The sequence below is a fragment of the Anas acuta genome, chromosome 8 (genome assembly GCF_963932015.1).
Source record: "Anas acuta chromosome 8, bAnaAcu1.1, whole genome shotgun sequence".
NCBI lineage: Eukaryota > Metazoa > Chordata > Aves > Anseriformes > Anatidae > Anas > Anas acuta.
The window spans coordinates 11,006,567-11,030,040 of record NC_088986.1 but is presented as its reverse complement, the minus strand read 5'-3'; the positions used below and the strand labels follow the sequence as shown (position 1 = coordinate 11,030,040).

General features: G+C 40.1%; 1 protein-coding gene across 9 annotated transcripts in view; it reads left to right on the top strand.

Moving 5' to 3' along the window:
* The window catches only part of ST3GAL3 (ST3 beta-galactoside alpha-2,3-sialyltransferase 3), a 175,852-nt gene that overhangs the window by 56,453 nt on the left and 95,925 nt on the right, over nucleotides 1-23,474 (top strand). For all 9 annotated transcript variants that reach the window (XM_068689688.1, XM_068689689.1, XM_068689687.1 and 6 more), the window contains one exon: nucleotides 13,565-13,657. In XM_068689688.1, the coding sequence (XP_068545789.1) occupies nucleotides 13,565-13,657 (93 nt within the window). The remainder of the gene's footprint in view (nucleotides 1-13,564; nucleotides 13,658-23,474) is intronic.

Sequence of the window (23,474 nt, the reverse complement as noted above, 5' to 3'; positions counted from 1 at the left end):
AGGTTGCTTTGAAGCTACGTGTGTGTCTATGTGTGGTACTTCGCCATTAAGCACTGTAAAAATAAGCAATCAACGTGTTGGAATGCTGGGCTTCCCCAGCAGCAGGCATGAGGAGATTTCTTTGTGCCCTGTTCCTTCTCCCACTTGTTTCTGTATTTCTGCAGCCCTGGGTGGGGTGGAGGGAAGAGTGAAGTGAGAAGTCACAGGGATGTCCCTTCCTGCCTAGGCAGGAGGGAGTGCACATCTCGCCGTTGCTTTTTCTGAAAGGTTATTTCAAGATTTGATATACTTTGGTATTTTGGTATTTGGTACTATTTGGTAAAATCATTGGTATTTTCCTGACACTCAATTATTCATTTCTTCTTCATTTCGTATTTTTCCTTTGACTTTGGAAGAGATTAAGTAGAATATGCCAATCTGCACCAATTGTTTGAGCACTTCAGGTGTTTAAAAATGAATCCTGGCTATTCACGGTGATTCAGATATTGGGCTGTTTGTTCATCTCATTAAACCTCCCATGTGTGGTTGGGATGCAATTGCTATCTCAGTTCTTTGTTTTGTTCTTCCTAGCTCACTTCATATTTTTTCCCAATTTTGGTATTTTGGAATTCTCATAAAGATTCCTAAAGCGAGTCTTTTATTTAACTTCGGGATTCTTGTGTTAGACGCAACATCAGGAGGTGAAGAAAATAAAGATTGTAGAAGTCAGAATTTCTGGATAATTAGATATAACTGAATCATTACTTGATTTGTTGTATGCAAACAAAGATAAAAAATTATGTTTGGTGCTTTTAAAAGGGCCAGTTTCCTGAAGCTGGAAGTAATTATGAATCAAACTATGTGGGAAAAGAATGTAAAGCAAAAAATATGAATGGCTGGGTATTGCTTAGAGCAGCTTTATGCTGTTTGCTCCACTAAGTGCAGTTTCATAAGAAAGAAAAATGTTCCTGGAAAACCAGTTTTACCTACAGGATAAGTGAAAAAGAATATTAGTGTGTTTATAGAAAAGGTAAAACAGTGAATACAGGGGGTTTTGTTCTCTTTGGAAAAAAAAAAAAGCTTTTCTCAGCAACAACAATTCAAGCAACAGATACCTAAGTGTATGTGCTTGGGGATTGTTATGTCTGGGCAACATTCTTCTGATTTTGAAAGAGTAGCTGAGGAGTTTTCGGACAGCTAGGGATGACAAATCTTCAAATGCTAGGGGATCTCCATACTACTGGTCTGAAGTTGATATATTATAAATGCAAAAATGCAAACAAACTCTAAGCTTTTCAGCCCGTTTTTTTGATTCTGAGCACAATAACAATAGCCAATGTGGATTTCCACAGTAAATAAATTGTAATGCATGTAGTTCAAACTAGCATGCGTTTTTTTGGTTAGATGGGTTTGATCTTCAGGTGAGCATCTATGAAGGTGTCTACCATGCATGAGTTTGGTTTCTTTCTTGTTATATTCATCTTGGCACAGGGTTTGCACATCTTGTTCTTTCATGATAGACTGCTTGTTATAAAAACTGAGAATCCTACAAAGATTCTCAGTTTTGCTTAGTTCTCTTTTTTTCCTTCCGTATCTATAAGGCAGAACACTTTGTACTTCATCAATGCAGTAGCATTAGCCTAACTGAATGTAATTTGTTTTTCAGGGTGAATGTGATTACAGCTAGTAACTTTAAAAAATCTGTTTACTGTTGTTTGAGCAAGCATTTTTTGAGCTGTTGCCTTCCCAGAAGGGTAAACTAACTTCAGTAGCAAAACCCAATTCAGGAACTTCCTATAAGCGCATAAATTACTGGGAGCCTTCATGTTCCTTTATCATCTTGGGATAAGAGCATGCAAAAAGCCACGCTTCATATTCTCCCTTCAGAAAACTCTTCTAAAAGTTAGAGATTAGGCCAAGTAAAGAAATTACTTTTGGCCAGCTTCTGCCCTGGTGAACTATTTTTAAATTTATGGTTACTGAATATTCTCCTCCTAAGACCTTCCTGATCTCTGAATATGTTATGGAAATTGAATAAATGCATGTCACTGTGATGGATTGGGCTGTCTAAGCATAGATCATTCCCAGAACTTCAGTTTAAGAGGTTAGAAATGCTGTGTTGAGGCCATTAAGGGAACGTCTCATTCAAATTCTAATTGGTTATAGAGTTTATTGCGAGGACTAGATGTTCTGTGGTGTTGTGGGGTTTGATATGGATCTATGCTAAAACACTAGCATTCATCGCTGTGTTCTTGATATTGGTCTCGAGGAACAATGTGAAAACAAGTGTTTTGTTGCTGCCTGTCCCGAGTCAAAGCAGTTGTGGGCTTATCATTAAACTGACGCAGGAGTTGCCTCCATTGGAAACCCCTCAGGCATGTAGGTGGTCACCAGGCTCTCCTGCATCTGTGGGGTTTAACACAAACCCTTCTTGCAGGCCAGCACTGTTCCACCCCTGAAGAACTCTACTTCCCTTTTGTTTGTCCATGGAAATACTTCAAGGAAACCTCGTATGCCCTCCCCGAAGAATTGAGTGTATTCCATCAAGGGAACATTACAGTGTTTATCGAGCCTGCCTCTGAAGCATGTCTCTTACTCAGAAAAGCACTCGTGCTGTGGTATCTAGACACGGTTTAGTTGTCAGCTCTTTATTTATCTTTTTGTGTAAGTGGCAGTGAGGAGGTTTTATGAATGGGGTGTATGGGAAGAGACAGCTTACTTTACTCAATCTGCCTCTATATTTGTCTTCTGCATTGCCGTAATGTGACCAGATATGTCAAGGCCGTGCTGTGTTTATGTGCTAAAAATGCCAGAAATAAATGTTAAGAATATATATAGTGACTATGTATATACATGCGTGTGTATAAAAGAATATATATCAAGGCAAGGAAGAGTTTGGTGGAACGAACTCATACAAATGTCTTGCATGCTGAAGGACAGCAAAGCTAAGATATGCTTTTAACAGCTATGATTATAATATGTTAGGTAAAATAATATCTCATTTATGCTGAAAGAACTCAGGAAGCTCTTGCTGTGCTTGAGGAGAATTGCATAGCAGAAGAAGAGAGGCCGGTGTTGAGTGCCACACTGTGAAACAATGATCCTGGGCTTTTTAAAAGAAGGAGAGGTTCAAAGAGCTCTAGGTGTGAGAGACCGAATGGAACCCCATTAAATATAAGCCAAAGGTGCATTATTTGTTCTGTTCCTCGTCTTACAGAAACATGACTTACAAGTCTTACTTAGTAAAAATTCTTTATTTTGCTGTTGAAAGTTCAAGGTTTGAAGACCTAGGACCAGAGTAAGTTTGGATCAGGTTGATCACTTTTACAATGTTCTCTTTCTTTAGGAAGCATGACATTGCTGCTAGCATCCTTGACAGATCAGTGCAGGAGAAGTACCCTGAAGGGCCCTGACCCTGACAAGGGCTGGTGGGAGAGCTGGTGTTGTGTGGTGCTCAAGGCACTGGACAAGACACTCTGAAGACTACCTTGCAGCAGGAAGGTTACCCACTCCTGATGTGCCACATGAGGGAGGGAGTCATGAGCTGTTGTTGTAGGATCCTTTTAATGTTATGGGTATTTGAGTTGAGTTGTGAGGCTCAGATGAGGTTTTCTCTAGTTGCTTTTGGGAAACCCAAGCATTAACTTCTGTGGCATGCTGTGTCCTCTCACGTTACACAGAATCACGTGGGATTGTCTCTCAGCTCACAGCAGAAATGAGCACAGGCACAAACACTACTGCTGATAGCCCCAGGTCTGTTTTCAGCAGGGAGAATCAGGACCACAAAGGGAGAGGTAGAAAACTGCCAGAATGTGTAGGGGCTCTTTCTTTCTTTCTTGTCGGCCTTGCGATCTGTTCCAGCTGGTTGATGGAGGAAAAACTGAAAAGCCAAGAAACAAAATGTTTATGATATACATATTGAATGCATTTGGATACTCCGATTATACAGGATTCAAAGCTGTGTTTTATTATCATGGAACTCAGGCTTTTGTGAATTTGTGAAGTGTTGCCTGCTTGAGTTAACGAAGAGAGGAGAGGACCTGTTCCACTGGAAAGTGAAACCTATTTCAGTGCTCAGCCTTGAAGCTTCCCTTAACCTGTACACCAAACATCTTGGGCATATGCTTTTTTGGATATTCTTTTCTGGAGAGCCCTGACCAGCTGCTTCCTCTAGGACTGATGCTCGGTGAAGACAAGGGTGATACAAGAAGAGGGGAGGTCAGATTAACCAGGCTGTGTGTGGTTCTGAGGCAGTCTTCATCCTGTTCTGACTCATTGCAGTTGCACGTGGCAATTGGGGTGCTGGCTGCATTGCCTTTTCAGACAAGCAGCTGCTCTTTGAAGTTTAAAAACAAAAAGTCTGACCAGAAGAGCGTTCATTAGAGTAGTGTATGGAGCACAGAGAGGTTTCCATCTGGGTGGCTCTGCAGCTTCTTGTTGTTAACAGTACTGCCTATTCTTAATTATTTACCCTAAAGCAGATTAGATTTTGTTTTACGAGGGCACGTTGAGTGCCAGTATCTGCTTCTCCAGGTCAGTGTTACCTTCTGTGTTTCCAGCAAGGCTTCTGGAGGAAACGCTTTCCCAGCAATTTGTAGCTTTCCTCTTCTGAAGACTTCAGCATGGTACCTATTAGATTACTTGGTGTGAGTTCAAATCCATGGCATCTGTCTTTAATATAGGTCAGTGAAGACAGCGTTTTTTGAATTCTTACTACAAAAAGAGGAGTGCAAAAAAAATTCAGGGCCTCATGACTGTGTACAGCATTTTGTAACACAACTGCTAAACCACATTCCCCAATTGTGAGGTCGTCTGTTCGTGCCATCTAAAGTAATTTATTCACTGACCAACTTTTTTCCTCTCCATTTCAGTCCAGTCTGGGAGAGGAGAGGAAAAAAAAGTTCTTCCTTTTTCTTTGGTTAAGAGGAATTGATTCGTTATTCCATCTCAGGCTGTCCAGATCATTCAAAGAAAGGTTTAGAGGGCAACCTTTGTCACCCTTACCTTGCAGAGTCACCTGAGAAAATGAAGAGGGAGAATATTGTGAACTGCTCTAGCTAAAGATTTACTACCAAGAAGCTGAGAGAGATTCTTCCAAGTGGGATTTATTCCCCTGAGGCTTGATCTTTGCCAATTGCCTATGAAAGAGAGGTGCTGCTGCAACATGAAGGACTGATATCCTGAACTTCCTTTGCGGGGAAAATACAAGTGGGCAGACCCGAGGTTCACCTGCCCCATGTCTTGCTGCAGAAAGTGCTCGGCAGAAGTGTCCAGGGAGGTGGTAAAACATGAAGTGATCCTTGCTCCCGTGTTGCTTTTCAGTGTTGCTGCCCCAGAGGTGGAGGTGCTGGCAGACCTGCTGGTGGCTTTGGATCCCAGCGCTGCTTTTGGCTGCACTAATGTGCTGACATAACAAAACCTACTGATTGGATGCATGATACATGACAGTAGGGCTTCCTTTTGTCAGTGTTTTACTATCTTTAGGTTAGTTTTGGTTGGTGTCCCTAATGCTGACAGTATGGGAAGCAGTAAATAATCACTGTTGGCGTTTTCCAGACCATTCTGCCATGCCAATGTGCTTTCGAAACTGGCTGAGCACTGTAAGTTTTTCTGAAATCAAGTATTCTGTAAGCTGCTTGTGTTCTTGGATGAAATAAACTACATTTTTCAGAAGTAAAATTTGGTGATTAAAACCTTAGCTTAACTGATTTTCTCACTTGGCAGTTAAAGCTGCTAACCACCAAAATTTGACATTCAAATCTACTAAACTGTAGCATCCACAGACTTAAAACTGTGATTTCAGCTGTGATGCTTCAGGAATTTTGAGTTAATCACTTTTTCAACTCTAGTCTTCGGGGGAATATCTTTGTTTTCAGAGGTACTGACTCCTGCTCTGGGCAGGGGATTCCTGGATTCTAATTGGGTTGAGTTATTAATTCCCATCCCTTTAGCACTCGTTGGTCTTTCCTGGACCTACACTGCTGGATTCGTTACACTGCAAATAGAAAAACACTGTTCCTGGTCCAAAGAAAGCATTGCCTGTGTGTAGATGTAACAGATGAGGGGCGGTGATGAAGACCAAGGGTTACAGCAATAAAATTATGACATTTCAATCCATCTTCTTACATTCCTTCATTTGGGCAAAAGTGGATGTGATATTTGAGCGTTTTATTTTCCATCAGACTTTTAATTGGCTCACTTTTTATGGCCGTTGTGCAAGCCATGACTTCTGAGAGGTATTTAAATAGAGGACTCTATCAGTTAACTTCCTAAAGTTTTGCAAATTGCGTGTTTTTAATATTGGGAAGTGTTATCGCTTCTGACTACAGGGAGATGGAGGTTCTCCTCTTTAAGCAGTTATTTCAGAAATAAATTAATGTAGGAATCCGTTTGCCTGCTGTGAGAGTTTTCATGACTAAGGGAGTCCTAACACACTCCATCTCCAGATAAGAGACTAACCTCTGGTGTATCTTCTTTGACTCTTATCTGTAAGAGCAGAACGATGATCCTTATTCATCCATCTTCTAGGGATGGAAAACTGTAATTCTGGATATGAAAAGTAGTCCAATAATATACATCCAGGAATTATGTCAATTATCAGCAAGTTCCTTTATCCTTAATTTATGAGTTTTTGTCCAAAGTTTGATAAATAATTGAAAAAACAGAACTCATCTTCTGTTTTTAATTTCATTTTCTATATTGTTTGTAAACAGCTGTCTACTCTGTGAATCAAATTTCCATGTTTCATGCTTTTTAATGTAGTCTAACAATATTTCAGTTATTTTTCTCCTTTCCGTGTTTCTTAATTTGAGATTTTGTTTGTGTTTTTAACTGTTTTCTGTACTCATTATCTGTGTTTATTTGAATATAGTTGTTTTCTTCTCTTTTAAAATTTGTAAAACAAACAAAAAACAACAACAACAAAAAAAGGAGATCAGGAAATATCAGGGATTATTACTCAATTCTTGGAGGAGTATGCAGCGTGAGGTCACATACAAAACGTGCCATGGACTTTTCTTGGATTTTTACCTGCATCCTTCATCTCCAGTTTTATAAACTCACCATTTAGTTTCTATATTTCCTGGTTGGGAAAAAAAAAAATCCTTTCTAGCCTGAGCATTTCTGATTCTTTGTCTGCAGGGATCCTAACTTTTTTTTTTTTAGGAGTTGATAAAGGATTATTAATTGTGGAGATCCAGGCTGAGTTGCTGGCTGCTCTGTAATTGTGGAGATCCAGGCTGAGTTGCTGGCTGCTCTGAACTATAAGAGATGGTACAATGATACAGACCTTTCTGAAACAGAAATCACTTAGGGCCGTGTTTCTAAAGATGTTTATGTATTTAGCGCTGTTGAGACTAAGCTGAGATTGCTTCTTTTGCCTAGTGATCTAATTCCAGGATGGGAATGTCTTTTTTTCCCTAGTATGTCAAAGACCTGGAGTGGAATTCAGTAAGGAAGTAGGATCCTCGAGCCTTTTGGAGGACGGAAACCTTGTCTGTTTGTTGGTTTTTTTTTTTTTTTTTTTTTTTTGCAAAGGTGGCATTTCACAAAGGGTGAACGACATTGCCAGTTCTGTTTGTGTCGTTACCCTTCAGTGTCCCTCTGCCTGGTGGGTATTTCCCAAAGGCAGCATTGACATTGGGTCTTGCTGTCATTTAAGGCTATGGAGGCGGGCCGTGGGTTTTGGTGGAATGCCTTTAAAACTTTGTTTTCCTGAGCCAGTTTAATGTAACCTAATCTTCTTCAGCTGGTGTTCTTGAATAGTCCAATTAAATAAATAAATGAACGCGTTGATTATCTTTGCTGTTAAGAAATTAATTTCACGAGAAACCGCAATTCTTGGTACAGAAACAGAACAGGACATTTTTTTTAGTGTGCATCATATCTTTTTTAGAAAGAGGGATTTGAACCATCTCCCTTCCTATTCAGTCACACAATCTCCTTGAAGAACTTGCTTACATACTGAAGTAACATTTGAAAATATTTATATCTGTTTAGCTGGCTATAGTGTGATAGATGCATTTCCTGTCTCTTTCAGTGTAAGCATTCTGCTTTTCCTCTTCTATCTCCTCATTCCTTTTTTTTTTTGTTTGTTTAGTTTTTCCTCAGCTGGACTAGAAAAACAGCAAGTGTCACATGATCTGTCCATGTAATCCTTTGAACCAAAGTTTGGAAACTAAGGCAGCTACAGTCAGAGCTCCTTAAATTTGTCTCAGTTTTCCAAACCAGGCTGCACTCCTGCTGGATGTGGCAGGAGGGAGGTTCTCCAGCTCACCTTCTTTCCATGTCTGGCTCTCAAGGAGATGCCACCTGTCAAGATAACGTGGTGATCGTGGCTCTACTTAAATGTTCAAACACATTTTTCTGTCCCTTGCTGTTACTGGTGCATGGGAATCGATGTATTAAGCCTGCTTCTTGTCTGACTCGGTGGCGATAATGGAAGGAGGGTGCAAGAGCTGCATCATCAGAGCAGCTGAAGGTGTCCTCCTTGGCCTTTAAGTGAACTGGTAATACTTGCTGGCAATCTAAACTGAAGAGGAGAATTGATGGGACATTTACTTTCACATCTGTCTAATAAAAATCCTTGCCAGTTGTCAAGAGAAGATTGGTTTATGGTTTTGTTTTGGGGATTTTCCACCTCGAATGGGATTTGTTGCTTCAGAAGCCTCAGATATTATGAAAAAGCATATTGAGACCTGGAAGCTGTCTACTGCTGAGACTGTAAACAATGTATAAAGCAAATAACATTTGAAGATATGTAACTCTGATATTAATTAAAATCTAAACAATTGCATACCCCAGCCACTCAGGCTATGTATCCATTAGTGTCTTGGTTTGGGGCAGTCCCGTAATTTTGAAGCAAATCCCGTATTTGCATCTTACTGTGCATGCTGACTGTGTTCACAGGCTGCTGTTGTGAAATGTAGCTCTGAACAGATTTGGGGGAAGTAAACTGAAAGCTTTATTCCAGGACCCTACCACAACCCTATCAAATATTTAATGTGGATATAAGGGTCTACAAATATACTTTTGGCCAACAGTGAGCCATGTACGTGATGGATGGTTGTATCTGACCCAGGGAACCCAGCTGGAAATCCTATCTGAAGTAAAATGCCCTGAATCTTGTGTAATGTAGATATGGGAGTCTCAGCATTAACTGCTTTGATCTAATGATCTCCCCTTTTTATGCCAATTCACCTTCTTATATTACCTCATTATTACTTCATAATAACCACTGTTATATGTGCCTTTCATCTCATTCTGGTGATGTCTCCTATTCATTCTTCAGGTATCATGATGTACGCTTTGTAGAGCTGTTCTATAGGTATAAGAATGAAATTACATTGGACGAAAGAGAGAGAAACCTCAAGGCAAAGGGCTAGCACGTTTCTGAAGAACTCCTTTTCCTTGTTTTAGACATGTACCAGTGCATATGTTCTGTGTGCAAGAGTAACCAGTCCTCAAAGATGATCTCAAATAAATGAACTTTTTCAATTTTTACAATTCACAATTTAAAATCCATGCAGAAGGCCAAGAGGCAAAATGTGTCTCCTAAACTAGATTCTGAATATTTAATTATGTGAGCTTAGTTGTGCAATTCTTTTTTTAGTGGTCCAAACACTGAGTTTTTAATACTTCCTTTTTTAAATGAACTTAAATTCCAGTCCCGTGAGGATGACATGCTGTCCCTGGTCAAGGCATGATGAAGGAATTAACCATGGTGACACTTTCATGTTTGAGATTAAAAGATGACACGCATCTGCCAAATTCATGCAGAAGGAAAAATCTTGTTTCTTTTTCTAATCCTCTGAAAGCAGCTGGATTTTTAACTTATCCAAATTGTGAAATTTTGTGAAGATTGATGGCTACATAACAGCGTAGAGAAGCACAGAAAATCTTAAGGAGGAATTCAGGATGTGTACTGGTCTCATAGGAGAAAAGTTAAGAGAAAAAAAAAAGCAAGAGTGCAGTTTCTTTTCACTGGAAATCAGCCAGTTGCTTTCCTTTAACTTCATCCTCATGCAGGCACTTGTTTAAAAATCGCAGATGTTTACAGTTACTGACTATGAATTGTTTCCTTCATTCATTCTTGAGCAATGTAGTTTCTTACTGTTTTACTTTCCCCTGCAAAAAGTCTGAGTAAGGATCCACAGTAAGGAATCACCTTCACCCCATGTTTTTGCTGTAACTAGCAGCGTGAGAATCCAGAGTTGAAACTGATGTGCTTGGACTTAGAAGATGCAGAGAAGATTTACACCTTGGTTCTGTAACTGCTATGATAGCCCTGGCCAGCTTACCCCAGTAACCTCCTGTGTCATCAGGATCTCCTTTGATTCCAGGCACAGTAGCAGAGTTAGTGAGATGAGGCTGTTCACTAGTAAAGCACTAAGAAAGTAACATAGTTTGGTTTGGTTCATAGTTCTTGACTCATCCCCTGCAAGGAGAAATCAGGATTCTAAAACAAAAATTGAGCCTATGCTCTTGAACGCTGTGCACCCTGTTCTGCTAATTTGTGAGGCTTCTTTTGCAGAATGTACTCTTAGTAATACTATTTCTTCTATTGGGAAATAAGAAATGTAATCACAAAAGTAGCAACAGATGCAGCAGTGTAATAGGTACACAGTGTAATAGGTACAGCGTCATCAAATATGAAATAGGTGCTTATTCATACATTTTAGTTCTGAATACTAGTTTTGTTACAGAGCTGTGTACCTACTAACAAACATTAATTTGTTTGATGTGTAGTTCTCTACCTTACACCTCCAGCATTAGCCTCCCAGTACAGGACACTTCATGCAAGATGTTTTGCAGACTAATTTGTGGAAGAGCAATCTCTGTGAGATCAATGAATCTTGCAGGGGGAAAAAAAAACACACAACCACAAGACAAGTTTATACATCTAAAATGATGTCAGCTTGGATGGCTTTACGAGGTAGTAGAAGGGTAGACATCAAGGCTGTATGCAGCCTTACTCTAACCATTTAACGTTGAGTTGTATGCTAATACAGGGTTATCGTTACGAGCATGTTGGCAATGACAGCGTGGCCTCAACATATAATCTGAAGAAATCAAACAAAATGTGTCCCTAGATGGATTTAAAATACAGAGTGCCCATTTCTAGTTTTCTGTAGCCTGCTGGCTTAATAAGTGGCTAGAAGAAAGGAGATGAACAAACGTTGAGTGATACGAGATGGCAGCTACAATTGGCTTACGAGAATTGTTCTGCCTCTGGCAGTCTGGCTCATGAACTTCATCACATCCAAGAAATGTCAGCAGCTCTGCCCCTCGGGCTCCAGCAGCTCCGAGTATCTTTGTGGGTTTTGTAACTGACAGCTCCAGCATCAGTATGCTGCGCTGACCGGCCCTTCTGTGCGAAGCAAATGCACGAGGTTGTCAGCCCTCTGTTCTTTTTGCAGAAACGCCATGATGGGCATCTGAGTGACATTTTAATTTGATAATGAAAGCGCTATTAAATCAGAAAAGAGAAAAATGCCTGTGCTTGTGGCACAAGATATTCTGTGTGACCACTGAGGTCATTTGAGCAAAGCCTGCCATTCAAATGGTTATACAAGTTTGCCAGCAATGACTCACTACCGTGGTGGCTACAGATAAATTCTGGTTGCTTTGTGCTTGTTTTTGAAGATTTTGGTATTAGGGAGCTCTGTATTTTTCCCTAAGCCAGAAAAATCCAGTAATGCTTATATTTGTTTGATAAAGATTAAAATTTCCCCCCCTTCTTCACACCTGAAATGCTGGCATGCTGCAGCAAGCAGTGAGCTATACACCACTTCGTCCCTTTGGACTGTGTTAGAAGGGAATATATTTTAGCACCATTAAAATGTTCTGTTTTGTCAACAACAGACCTTTCCTTCCTTGTGCCTATTTATAAAGAGATCTTGACTGGAGTCCAAACACAGATCACTCAGTGCAAGTCCTAGATAAGGAATTGTGATAGAATCAAATGTTGAAGATCAAATGTTTTGATCAAAATTGTGGGAAAACTGTGGCAGAATTAGAGTTGGGCCAATGTTACCTTAACTTTCTTCACGTGGTTTTTATCTACAAAGGTCTTAACAAATGAAATACTTACAGTAACTTTTCATTTTGTCTAGCTTACATCTTTTTTCAGGTGTCCAAGACTTGGACTGTTTCCACTGAATAAAACTATATTCTTTAAGAACCATTGATTTAGGAAATTTTGTAGAATATGTACCTAATTTTAAAATGAACTTTGCATCTCCTGATCATCCAGTTGGAGCTGGCTGTGATCTCCTGGGAAGTGGTCCCAGTACCGGTGCAAGGGGAGTTACTGCAGGTTCAGCACAGAACTGCTGACATTCAAATACAGAACATCCCTGGTTGGGGTTTTGTTTGTAGCACTGCTCATGATCCCTCCAGGATCCCATTTTCAGTTCAGGGGTTCAGCTTTGTATCACTCACTTGAAATGCCCTGAATCCATGCCATTACCTCCAGCAGCAGTTTGCAACCCAACTTATGTTGGTGATGCATAGAAAAGGAAACACTGTTGTGATAATATTGGGCTCTTCAAAATGATTTTTGTGGATCTATTTTGTGGATCTGTAGTGGTGTCTTCATTTGACTGTTGTTATTGACCTGTAGGAAAAAAACCTTCGTTATGTGCCTACTGTTATTAAAGCAGTGCCATACATACAGAATTTTTGATCTGCCCTCAGTAGTAGTTAACGCTTGCAATCTCCACTGATTATTGAACACGTAACTGTAAATGCATTTTTCTGGTTGGAGTATTAATAATTCTCATGCTGTGACCGACGTTAAGATATATAATGTTATCTCAAAAGCCCAAGTGAGTTAACCTTTGCTATGTTTTCTCTGAAATGGTGAATATAAAAATTCTGCAAGTGGTAAATGGGAACACGAGCAAAATTAAATGGTACTTTTCCAGGTCACTCAGTAGGTCTATGGTAAAAATATGGACTTGACTTAAGTATCTTTCCTTGAGTTGCTAAACGCTAAACAGATGTTGTTTCTGTACTAAAGTTAAGTGGAAGAAAAAATATATATCTGAATTTGGCCCTGGAATTGCTAGCCAAACTCAGTTATTAGACACATCTCAACAGAACAGCAGCAATGTTGTCTGTCCCAAATGCTGAATGCATCCCTTGATGATAGCCTGTCAAAACTGCACAGCAATTTGTTTCAAATGTTTGAAAGGTATCTTACAAATAATACTTCTCTATAATTCTAACTTTGATCGTACTCTAGAAAAATAGCCAAAGCAAACCGCTGGTTATGCTTTCTCCCTTTTGAAAAGCTGAAGTCTAAAAAGGTGTCTTAGTATGTTTTTTCCATAAGCTTTACCTTCCTAGGTACGAAAATGTTTCAAAAAAAATAGTGGTTTACTGGTATTTCACCTATCTTTAACTCTCTCCTTTGTTGTTTGTTCCCCTGTGGTGCTATATTGCAACAAATGAATACCCTTCTGTGTTGGCCATTATTCCTCGTAGCTGTTATTGAGAAAAGTTGTAAGAAAAAAATGACTTGGATGATTGCAAAAGCCAGTTCATAGCAGGAGAGTCCTGACTCTGTCCTTATTTTTTACAGGCCTCCAGAATTGGCATCAAGGTATGCAAATTTCTCTGAGGGAGTGTGCAAGCCTGGTTATGCATCAGCACTCATGACTGTCATCTTCCCAAAGTAAGTAATTACTGTACCTTTTTTTTTTTTTCCCCAAGTAAATTCATCTTGGTTCACAGGCTAGTTATCTCCATTTAAAGGTTTCAGCTGTCTGAGAATTTGGTAACAATGTGATGGATTATTTCTATGGATAAACTAATTACTGCAAAAATACTCATCTCGTTTTCATTTTAAATATGGCTTCAAGAAGAGGGTTTCTTTGCCTGCTAAAACCCAATATTCTTTTTTACTCCCTTGGTAGCTACTTACAGATTACTGTTAGTCACCTTTTCACAAGCAGCTAACTGTGTTCAACTAATGTCATGTAAAGAGGGAGTACCTTTTCTCTAGTCTAACTAGGTGTTTGTTTTCTTGTTCATGCATTGAAAAATTATAGTTCTACAGACATCATCTTGCTGGGGTTTCGTGTTCAGTTGCTTCTCCTAAATCTTACTAAGGTCTGCAGTTTTTTTCTAGAATGTCTTTCAATTCCTTATTAATAGCATTCAATGTCAGAATTATCATTATTTTATGTAGGATTGGTGTAAGGATGGCTGACCTGTAGTTCTGCAAAGAATTCTCTTCTGAAACTTCTCTCATACTCAAAAAACTATACAAAGCTAACAGTACCAAGCCAGGTATCATAATTTATTTAGAACTCTTAAATGTAAATCATCTTGACTGCATGATTTCTTTTATTTTAGCTTATGTTTTCAGTTGCTTATGTCATTAGTAAAAAAAAAAACATGATCTCTCAAGGTGACATTTTTCAGGCTTGGTCTTTTCCATAGAATGTTGGAGGGTTTTGTTTTGTTTTTGTTCTGTTTTATTTGGATAAAGTTGGTTTGGCTGTTTTCAAGCATGAATAAAATGAATAAATGTTTTCCCATTCTAAAGGTTCCTGACTTTTTAGTGCAATTTAAAATGTAAATATGCAAAATATGATGCAAATAGTTGAGATAGAATAAATATTTTTCAGAGGATGTAACTCTTCTTAGTAAGTGCTTCTTTAATGGTGAAAATGTGACTTCTGACTTTACCAAGCATGAGTATGCACTAGATAGATGAAAGAGCAATGCCCTAGAGATTTCAAAATGTGGTTGCTGGTAAGGAAAGCCTGAATGGAGTTATTTCCACAAGATTATTTCCTCAGTCAATCGGTTCTCATTCTCGCAGTGCTTAATGTCGCCATTAATAATCCAAGCTGGAAAAAATCCTAGGGTTAAGTGTGCAGATGATACGTTTATTGGAGAGTACTCAATAAATGGTTGGGTACTTCTAGAGAACAATCTGGATTGCCTGATTTTTTTAAGTGGCCACAGTCCAATGAAATATATTTTAAGACATCCAAATATGAAACAAGACATCTGGGAGGAACAAATGCAGATTATACCTTTAAGATAGAAAAACTTATTGGAAGCAGACAGAGAAAAAGCTTCATGTAGTCTCAGCAAAGTGTCATAGCTGAAATGTTGTTCTGGGGTCACGTGGACATGCGTAAGATGAGAAATTTTGCTTGTCTTTCACACTGATGAACCAAAAACAAACAAAAAGACCCACACAACCCAAATCTTCCCGAGCACTGTGTCCAGTTTCAGTGGTGAAAGTCTGAGATGGGAGGGGAAAGAAGAGGCTGAAGGAAAGCCACAAAAACAAACAAGGACTGGCTTAAACAGTAAAGTAAACAAGGCTCCTTAGAAATAAGTCATGTTTCTGCAGCAGGAGACATATCCAAATGAGGAGAATAGGAAAGAGCATTAACTTTGGCAAGTTAAATATACACCGTAGTAAGGTAGGCCAAAAAAATGTTGAGGAACAACTTTAGAAAGGCATGAAAAATAATAAAACTTTTTGTCTAACTGTCAAAAGTGGAAAGCCTGCCAGAGATGCTGATGGGCTGATAGATGATCATAATACTACATGTGCGCTAATGGAAGGTAAAGCCACAGCAGAGAAGTTATTTGCATTGCTATTCACTGCAGAGTGGTTCCCATGTGGAGACCTCCTTTGTGGGGAGCTAACTGGGGGAAGCTGTCAGGAGGGTGACATTTTGGAGCAAAGCAGCACAATGAATTGCTAGGAAAAGTTCTCACTTTGTGAAGAACTCGGCGATGAAGTTGCTGAGTTACACATGGTTGTGTATAATCATTGCTTAAATTGGCCTTAGAGGGGAAGAATGAAAAGCAGTAAACGTGTCAGGCTTTTAAAGAGGGGCTCACGGAGTGTTTGGGAAACTGGAAACTATTAGAGAGCCTGGTTTCTATATCAGGCACCTTGGTAGAAACTATAAAAAAAAACGAATAGAGTTGGTGTTAACAAGGATAAAGGCGATAATAGAGAGGAGTCAAGTTGTCTTCTGTAGCAGGAAGTCTGGGCTTGTAAATGTGCTCATGTCGTGTGAATGACTGGATGAGCATTTGGTGAAGGTGATTTAACTAACACAACATGTCTGGATTTCTTTTTTAAAAAACAAAACAGTTCTTGGGGTTTCCAAGACTGTTAGGAGATTGAACTGGTGTAACCCTGTAGTGATTAGGTAGTGACTCGGTAACGATGGGAAATGGTATGGAAAAAAAAAAGAGAAGGTTGTACATTACAGCAATGTCACTCAGAGCCCTCTGCAGAACGTGTGCTAGGATCTGTGGGGTTCCAAGAGCTCGTAAAATATCTGGAACGGGGGATGAATTATAAACACTGACACATTTTTCCAGGTTGCAAGACCAAAAGCTGACTGAGGAATGTCAGAGGGACCTGACAGCACAAAGTGATGGGACAAGGGAAGAGCAGGCCAGGTTCAGTTCTGAGAGATGGCAGGCAGTGTTTATTGAGGAGATTGATCTCATGGCATATACCCAGTGATGTACTCAGTTATGCCTTGCAAATTGGGAAAGAGAAATTGGAATTCCTGTGGATGGTTCTGTGACTTCTTGACTGACCAGTGGTGGCTACAAGAGGGAACATATCAAAAGAGAAATGAAGAAAAAAATAGAATGCTATCCCACCGTGTCTCATGCCTTATACCTACCTCTGTGTTCAACAGTGGATGTGATTCTCTTCAACTAATTTTGAAACAGATCCAGAAGAACTCAATGTATATGGTGGTAATAAAGAACAAACAAGAACGCAGAGCTATTTCCGTGCTCAGGAAGATTGAATGGACTTAGACTTTGCAGTTTGAGGTAGAGAAATCAGAGGGCAGAAGAGATTGATAACTATGTGTAAAGCAGTGGAAATGAAAATTTAGTGTACCAGGTTTAAAATAAATGAAGGGAAATTTTCAGGGGAGTTTTAGGTTGGATCTCAGGAAGAACTTCCTTACCAAAAGGGTTGTTAGACATTGGAACAGGCTGCCCAGGGAAGTGGTGGAGTCACCATCCCTGGAAGTCTTCAAGAGACGTTTAGATGTAGAACTTAGGGATATGGTTTAGTGGGGACTGTTAGCATTAGGTCAGAGGTTGGACTCGATGATCTTGAGGTCTCTTCCAACCTAGAAATTCTGTGATTCTGTGAAATAATATTTCATGCTATTTGCAGTTATTTTTTTCCTGAGGATGAGTTTCATAGATGACAAAAGATATACAAAAAAAAAAAAAACAAAAAAAAACTGACAATCAAGTTCTATTGACTTGGTTTTTGGTGTTTTTTTTTTTTGTTTTTTTTTTTGTGTGTGTGTGTTTTGTTTGTTTTTGTTTGTTTTGTTTTTAGTGTGGCTTAAAGACAGGTGGGCATAGCTTCATAGAAACAAATTGCAGTCTGACTCAGGACATCCCTTGCCCACCGAGAGGAGTGGATGCAGGATCTCAGTGTTGCATCTCCGTTAGGAGCTGGCCAGCTGGGCTGCCTCTGGTGCTCACTGCAGCCGGAGGAGTTCTGCTGCGAGACCTCGGTTATCTGATTTTTCACGTTCCAGAATGATCTGATTCTGCCTCTTAAAAGCCGACTAACAGTAGACAGTGACTCAAAGTGCCTGCAGTAAGGTTGCTGGTTTCTCAAAGAAACAAAGAAAATGGCAAGCGGCTTTGGTAAAATCATATCAGTAGGGCTTTGTTCAGTGAATTTGACTATTTTTAGTAGATCTGAGGTCACCTACGAGTCTGGAGTTAATGCTGTGACCTTTGTGTGGAAGGCACTAACTTGTGTTTGTGTTAGCACTGCAGTCTCCTGCCTGTCTGGCCTTGCTGTGGAAATGATGCTGCCTGTGTACAGTTATTTCTTTTTCTATGCCATGTTCTTTATTGAATGAGAAAAAAGACCTCTGCCCACAGTTTGTGGCTGCCGTGCCAGCCTGGGACAGTTCAGCTACTGACGATTTTCCAACCACAGACTCTTGTAAGCTGGCTGCTAACACCAGAAATTCGAGGAGTTGGTAAATACAGAGGGCATGCAGCCTGCAGACTCGTGAATTGCTGTTTGTAAGAGAATATGGGGAAGAAATATTAAAGAGAGAGTGTCTGAAAAGACTTCAGATTATGGGGGAAGAGAAAGTCTGATATATAAAGAAGTTACAGGTGTTGTCACCAAAATAGTGAATTTATGTAAGACTACTTCTTAGTGCCAAGAATATGGTTATAAACAGCTCTTTCTAGTGACTTGGTGCTAATAAAAATAATCTTATATACATGAATTATAAACTCCTTTAAGTCAGCTCATAAACAAAATGAATTTCACTTACTTGGCTATTTTGCTGTAAACTTTCTACTGATTAGCAATTGACAGTTCACATTCCCAAAATTCACATTTTTCTTTTTTAGAGTTCATTTTAAATACAGCAGCCCACTCTCCACTCTGAGGAAAGCCAGCTCTCACGTAATCTCTTGTGGTTTTATATTTTCATGCTGAATCGTTGCTTTGTACATGAAGTTCAAAATGTTTTAAACTTTCATAGCAATGGGGAATGCATGACGTGGGTATACTCCAGATAAAGACGTTTCAGTGACTTTCTCTCATCATTTGTCATCTGTCTTTATTTTTCTGATGCTTAGGTCTCCCTTGATGTTATAGGTCTTGACTCCTGTGCTTTCCTCCACTTACACAGGCCAGGTGTGTAATAGCCAGCACAGCTCCAGAGTGCCTTTCTCCATCACGTACAGAGACTCCTGTACTTTTGATATCTGAGCTCAGCAAAATTTTCTTTGCCATTGCTGTACTGCAAATATAGCATATGCTTTTATTCTTAAGAACGTGTTTTGTTTTGTTTTGTTCCTAATGAGCATAATTCTGATAAGGCTTGGAGTTTCAGGTAGAACTGGAGCTTTAGCAAGCATTGTGGATTGGGATGATTTCAAGATGTGATTCCCTCGTCCCAAACACTTCCCATATCTCCTTCTTGGAACCTGTGCTGCTTATAATGAGCACACGGGAACACCTTTCCAATTTATGCTTTCCTGCTTTGTTACTTAGATATTCAGGGAAGAAAAAAAAACAAAAAACAACAGCATGGGCTTGTGCTCAAGTGACAGGGCAGGAGCTCCATGCTCAGAGGCTGCCAGGAAGGTGACTGCTGTTTCCTTTTTGATTAACTATTTAAGAAGTGCAGAGGAAGCCAAAGGATGGCAGCTTCATGTGGTTCTGGAGAGCTCACTGAAGAACCAGACTGGGTAATTAGTTTACCACTGAGAATTGCTAGGGAATTGCTATTTTAAAGTGTTCCCTGACTGCAGCACGACCTGCCTTCTGTGTAAATTGTGATCTCTTTGGGTGCAGTGGGTAGTAGTATTCTTCTATGTATATATAAAATATATATTTATATGTGTATATATTTAATTTTTTTTCAATGCATAGGGGCAGGGGCATGTTGATGGAGGTATGTTTTCTCCTGGTAAGTGCTGAACACCCTACGCTTCCCTCGGTTCCTTAGTGACCTCCACTCTCAGGAGCTCAGGACTCCAGGACGGGAGGATCGGGAGGCGGTGGCGGTGCCCAGGGGCGCTGAGCAGTCGGCGTTTCGCACCTCTCCAGCCCGTGTCCTGCTACGCGCCTGCCTCCTGACCCTCCTGAGTCGGAGCATGCCACATGCCTGCCTTCGCCCCCTTGCTCTGTGTTTTGTAAAAACCCCGGCTAAACAAGCGTGCAAGCCAAAACATGCACATGGCGTGGTGCTCATCAAAGCGCCTCTGACGTCGAGGAGGCACCTCGCCTCCCCACCCAGGTCCCCGTGGCTTTTCCCATAACACATCCTCGTCTGCCGCAACGCCCTCGTTGCACTGCTTTTACCCTTCTCCTTGTGATGAAATACTGCCTTTTTTTCCCTGTACATTTCGATTCTCTCACTTTTTTACCTCTACGTTTTGTGCGTTGTGTATTATATCCAGTTTGAAGACACAGAGGGTGATTTTTTAAAACATACATTAACGTAGATTTTGAGTGACAGAATTGGGTCAGGGGATACACCAGGTCGTAATGTATGTTCCTTTGCTAATTCCTGTGTTTGTTTTATTGCCAAGCACTCATTTGAGAAGCTCGAATCTCTTACTTCTGCTTAAAGGTGAAAAGTACGTTATCTCACCAAATGTGCCATCTCAGCTGACTGTGCTTTAGTGAACGTGCAGCACGGTCTCTTAGAAGATGTTTGCTTTTAATGTTCAAGCTAGGATTGTTGTCTGAGCTGTTGTAGCTATTTATAACCATGGAAATGGGATTGTCCTTCACAATGCACCGGCTGCTTCAGTCAGTTTCACCTGCACAGGCTTCAGGAGGAGGCAGGCATTAACTGGCAGCATTTGATAACTGATGTGCAGGGTGTTGAAAACTGGAACAGGTGATAAGCAAAGCTGAGGTTAGAGAGTGTGGTCAGATAACTCATTTCTCTTTGATAGTTTTCTTTGATTCCCTGCGTTCATTGTTGTTGTAGAGAGCAACAATTGTAAAGCCAGAGATGAGCAGACGAGGCTGTGCAAACACAACTTCAGCGCTAGCTCCGAAATTCATTGCCCTGAGATCCAGGTGGTGTTCTGCGTACCCTTTCTGTCTTGGCTTTGTTAGCTTAAGGAGTTCATGCTGTCTGTCCCTTGTGCTGCTCCCCTACCTGAGCTAGCATAAACACCTGCAGACAGTGCAATAAACTGGATAAGTAAAATAATCCCCATGTCCGAACGTTAGTTTTCCCTCCCCCATCCATCGACTCCTTTTGCGCAAGCTTATTTTTAATCCAGATGAGTTCACTGATCCCGTTTATGGAATTACCAAATCACTGTACAAGCCCAGCCAAGGGTGCAGCATGGGTACGCCGAGCTGAGATGATGGGACTACAAAAACCCCTTCAGCCACCTGGGCAGGAAGCAGGTGTCTGGTTTCACCTTCGGTTCGTGCAGGGTGTTTGTGTTAATCCCATGTTGACTGTTCTCATTTTCAAAAAATGTGCAGAGTACATGCAATTCCTATGTGCTCATCATGACGGTAGATTCCATGCAAGATCTATTTTTGGAGCTGAAATCTTTCATGCTTAACCTCTCTCAAGATTAATAATAATAATAAATGTGTGCAAGTCCATGTGATGTGCAGGCTTCATGCCCAAGAAGTTTGTCTTCAGGATCCTTTCCATGACTTCTGAATTAAGTGAGATTGTTAGGTGAAAGCTCCGATGTAGGCATGTGGACCTTGGGGTGCATGTGACTTTTCTTTTCTTGCTTCGGAAAAGGTGTAAGAGCATCTTTGTTCTCACCTCAGTATGAGTACACACTGCATCTTATGCCAGAGTGGGAACAGGATTTTTTTCTCTTCTGCCCCTCCTCCCCCAAATACTATAGTTATTTTGAAATTCTGAACTTTAACCAAAACAAACAAACAAAAAAACGAGGGGTGGGGGGGTGATTACAGCTTTGCAGATGTACAAATAAATAGCTGTATTTGTGTGAACATGCATGATTGTAATAGGAGCAATAAATTTAACGCGTGCCCCCAAATGAGCATATTTTATTGTGCATGTGTTTGGGCTCTGTTGCTGTGGCCCATCTGCTCCAAAGCTATACTAATAAGAATATTTAGCTTTCAGGAAAAATCTTGCAGCAAAGATTGTTTGAGGATCTGAGTGCATTTGCGTCTATTTCAATGCTTTCTTCTCTTCTCAAAGATCAACATAGTGCTTTTAGTTCAGAGAAATTTTATGTAAAATATATTAACAGTATATGATTAAAATGAAAATATCAGCATGAAAGTTGAATTCTGTATGTAGATATTGCCATGTTGTGGTGTTGGTTTTATGTTTTTTATATGTATGCATGTCTTGCCTTCTTTTCTTTTACTCATAAATCCCTTTAGAAAAGCTTTTTGAGTGTTTTTAATGTAATTAAAATTCTGATATCTGCCTTCTGAAGGTTCATCATTATTGGTCCACCCCGTCATCTTCCCTGAGCCTCAGGAAGTGTCCTGGTGTCTTTGAGGCTCTGCACATCACCAGTGGTTTTTCCTTGATGTAAAAATTGAGCAGCTTCCCTCAGAGTTTTTCCTGAATTGTGTTGTGGAGTGGATAATAGTTTGTTCTCCCTACTGGTGGTTTTAATCAAGTTCCCTATTTGGGGATAGATTTCAAACCAATTTATTTTCTTCTACCTTTTCCCCCTCCCCTCTTGCTGTCACACTTTGTTCAATTATTGAAATGTTTCAGGAGCATCAGGGCATGCAAATGCTGTCACCCAGCCAATGTACACTGGCTAAGAGTACGGATGAAAAGCAAGCCTAATTTATGCAAGATTATTAGGCTAAATTAGAAAGAGTCTGGGGAGCCCTCCAACTCTACATTAGGCAAATGAAGGTGAAAACTAGAAAGATTAAAAAAAAAAATCTCTTTTGACTGTAGCAATGTGAAAAGTCACTTGAGGATGATGTTCAGATCACGTTGTAGAAGCTCCACAGCAGCGTAAGTTCTTTAGGTAATTACTTTCTTGGTAATGTAACTCTTTTTTTTTTTTTTTTTCCTGTAATTTTAAGGTAACTATGCAGCTAAAGCAAAATCCAAGGATGAATTGCTGAATATTTTAGAAGTAACACTGACTGTTGTTGTAATGTCAGGGAGCACGGTGGCTTGGTGGAGTTCCTGTGGTTTCACGAGGGTTCTTGCTCCCTGCTTCAAGCCAACCCAAATCACTTTCAGTGCTGGAAAGTAAGGCAGATGTGTTGCCACAGATCATCGCATTTACCCTTCTGATTTGTTATTCTTCCAAGCTTAAACATGATGAAAGCCTCAGAATTGTGGATATTTCAAATAACACGTCTTGCACTGTTCTTGTAGAAGAAATGAACCCAAAAGGTGGTCATTTTAGAGGGTTACATGGCTTGCCCTTCCTAAATTAATGTCACACAAATTTTAGCTTGTTTCTAACCTGTTTATCAGCAGTGCCAGCCTCGGTTTCTGTTTACACCACTGCATACATTGGGATACATGTAGAATTGTACTGTTGACAGTGACACCGTGTCATAAACAGATTCTTGAGAAATAAATTAATTTATCTATGAATGAAATGGTTTACACTGAGAGAGAAGACCTGCCCATGAATGAACAGTTCTGAATATAAACACTTCCTGGGAATGCTACAAGAAAGGTGAAATTGTGTTATAAACCTGACCATAACAAGCAAGGGAAAGGTTCTTGGGCCGTGAGGGCTCTGCCTGTCCTCGTTGGGTCCGTCCAAGGCTGGCTGAGTGCTCTGGACAGCAGCTGTTCCAGTGTGAGGGTCTCCAGCTCCGTTTTGGACAGAAAGGACCAACTTTGGACTGGTCTCAAGGGAGGTTCAAAGCCACACCAGCTGCTTCACCAAGCAGTGAGTTAGGGATGAGCAGCACAGCCTATCTGCTCTGCAAATTTTGTTTATATTTTAAGCATTTGTTTGTAAATGCGTAACCT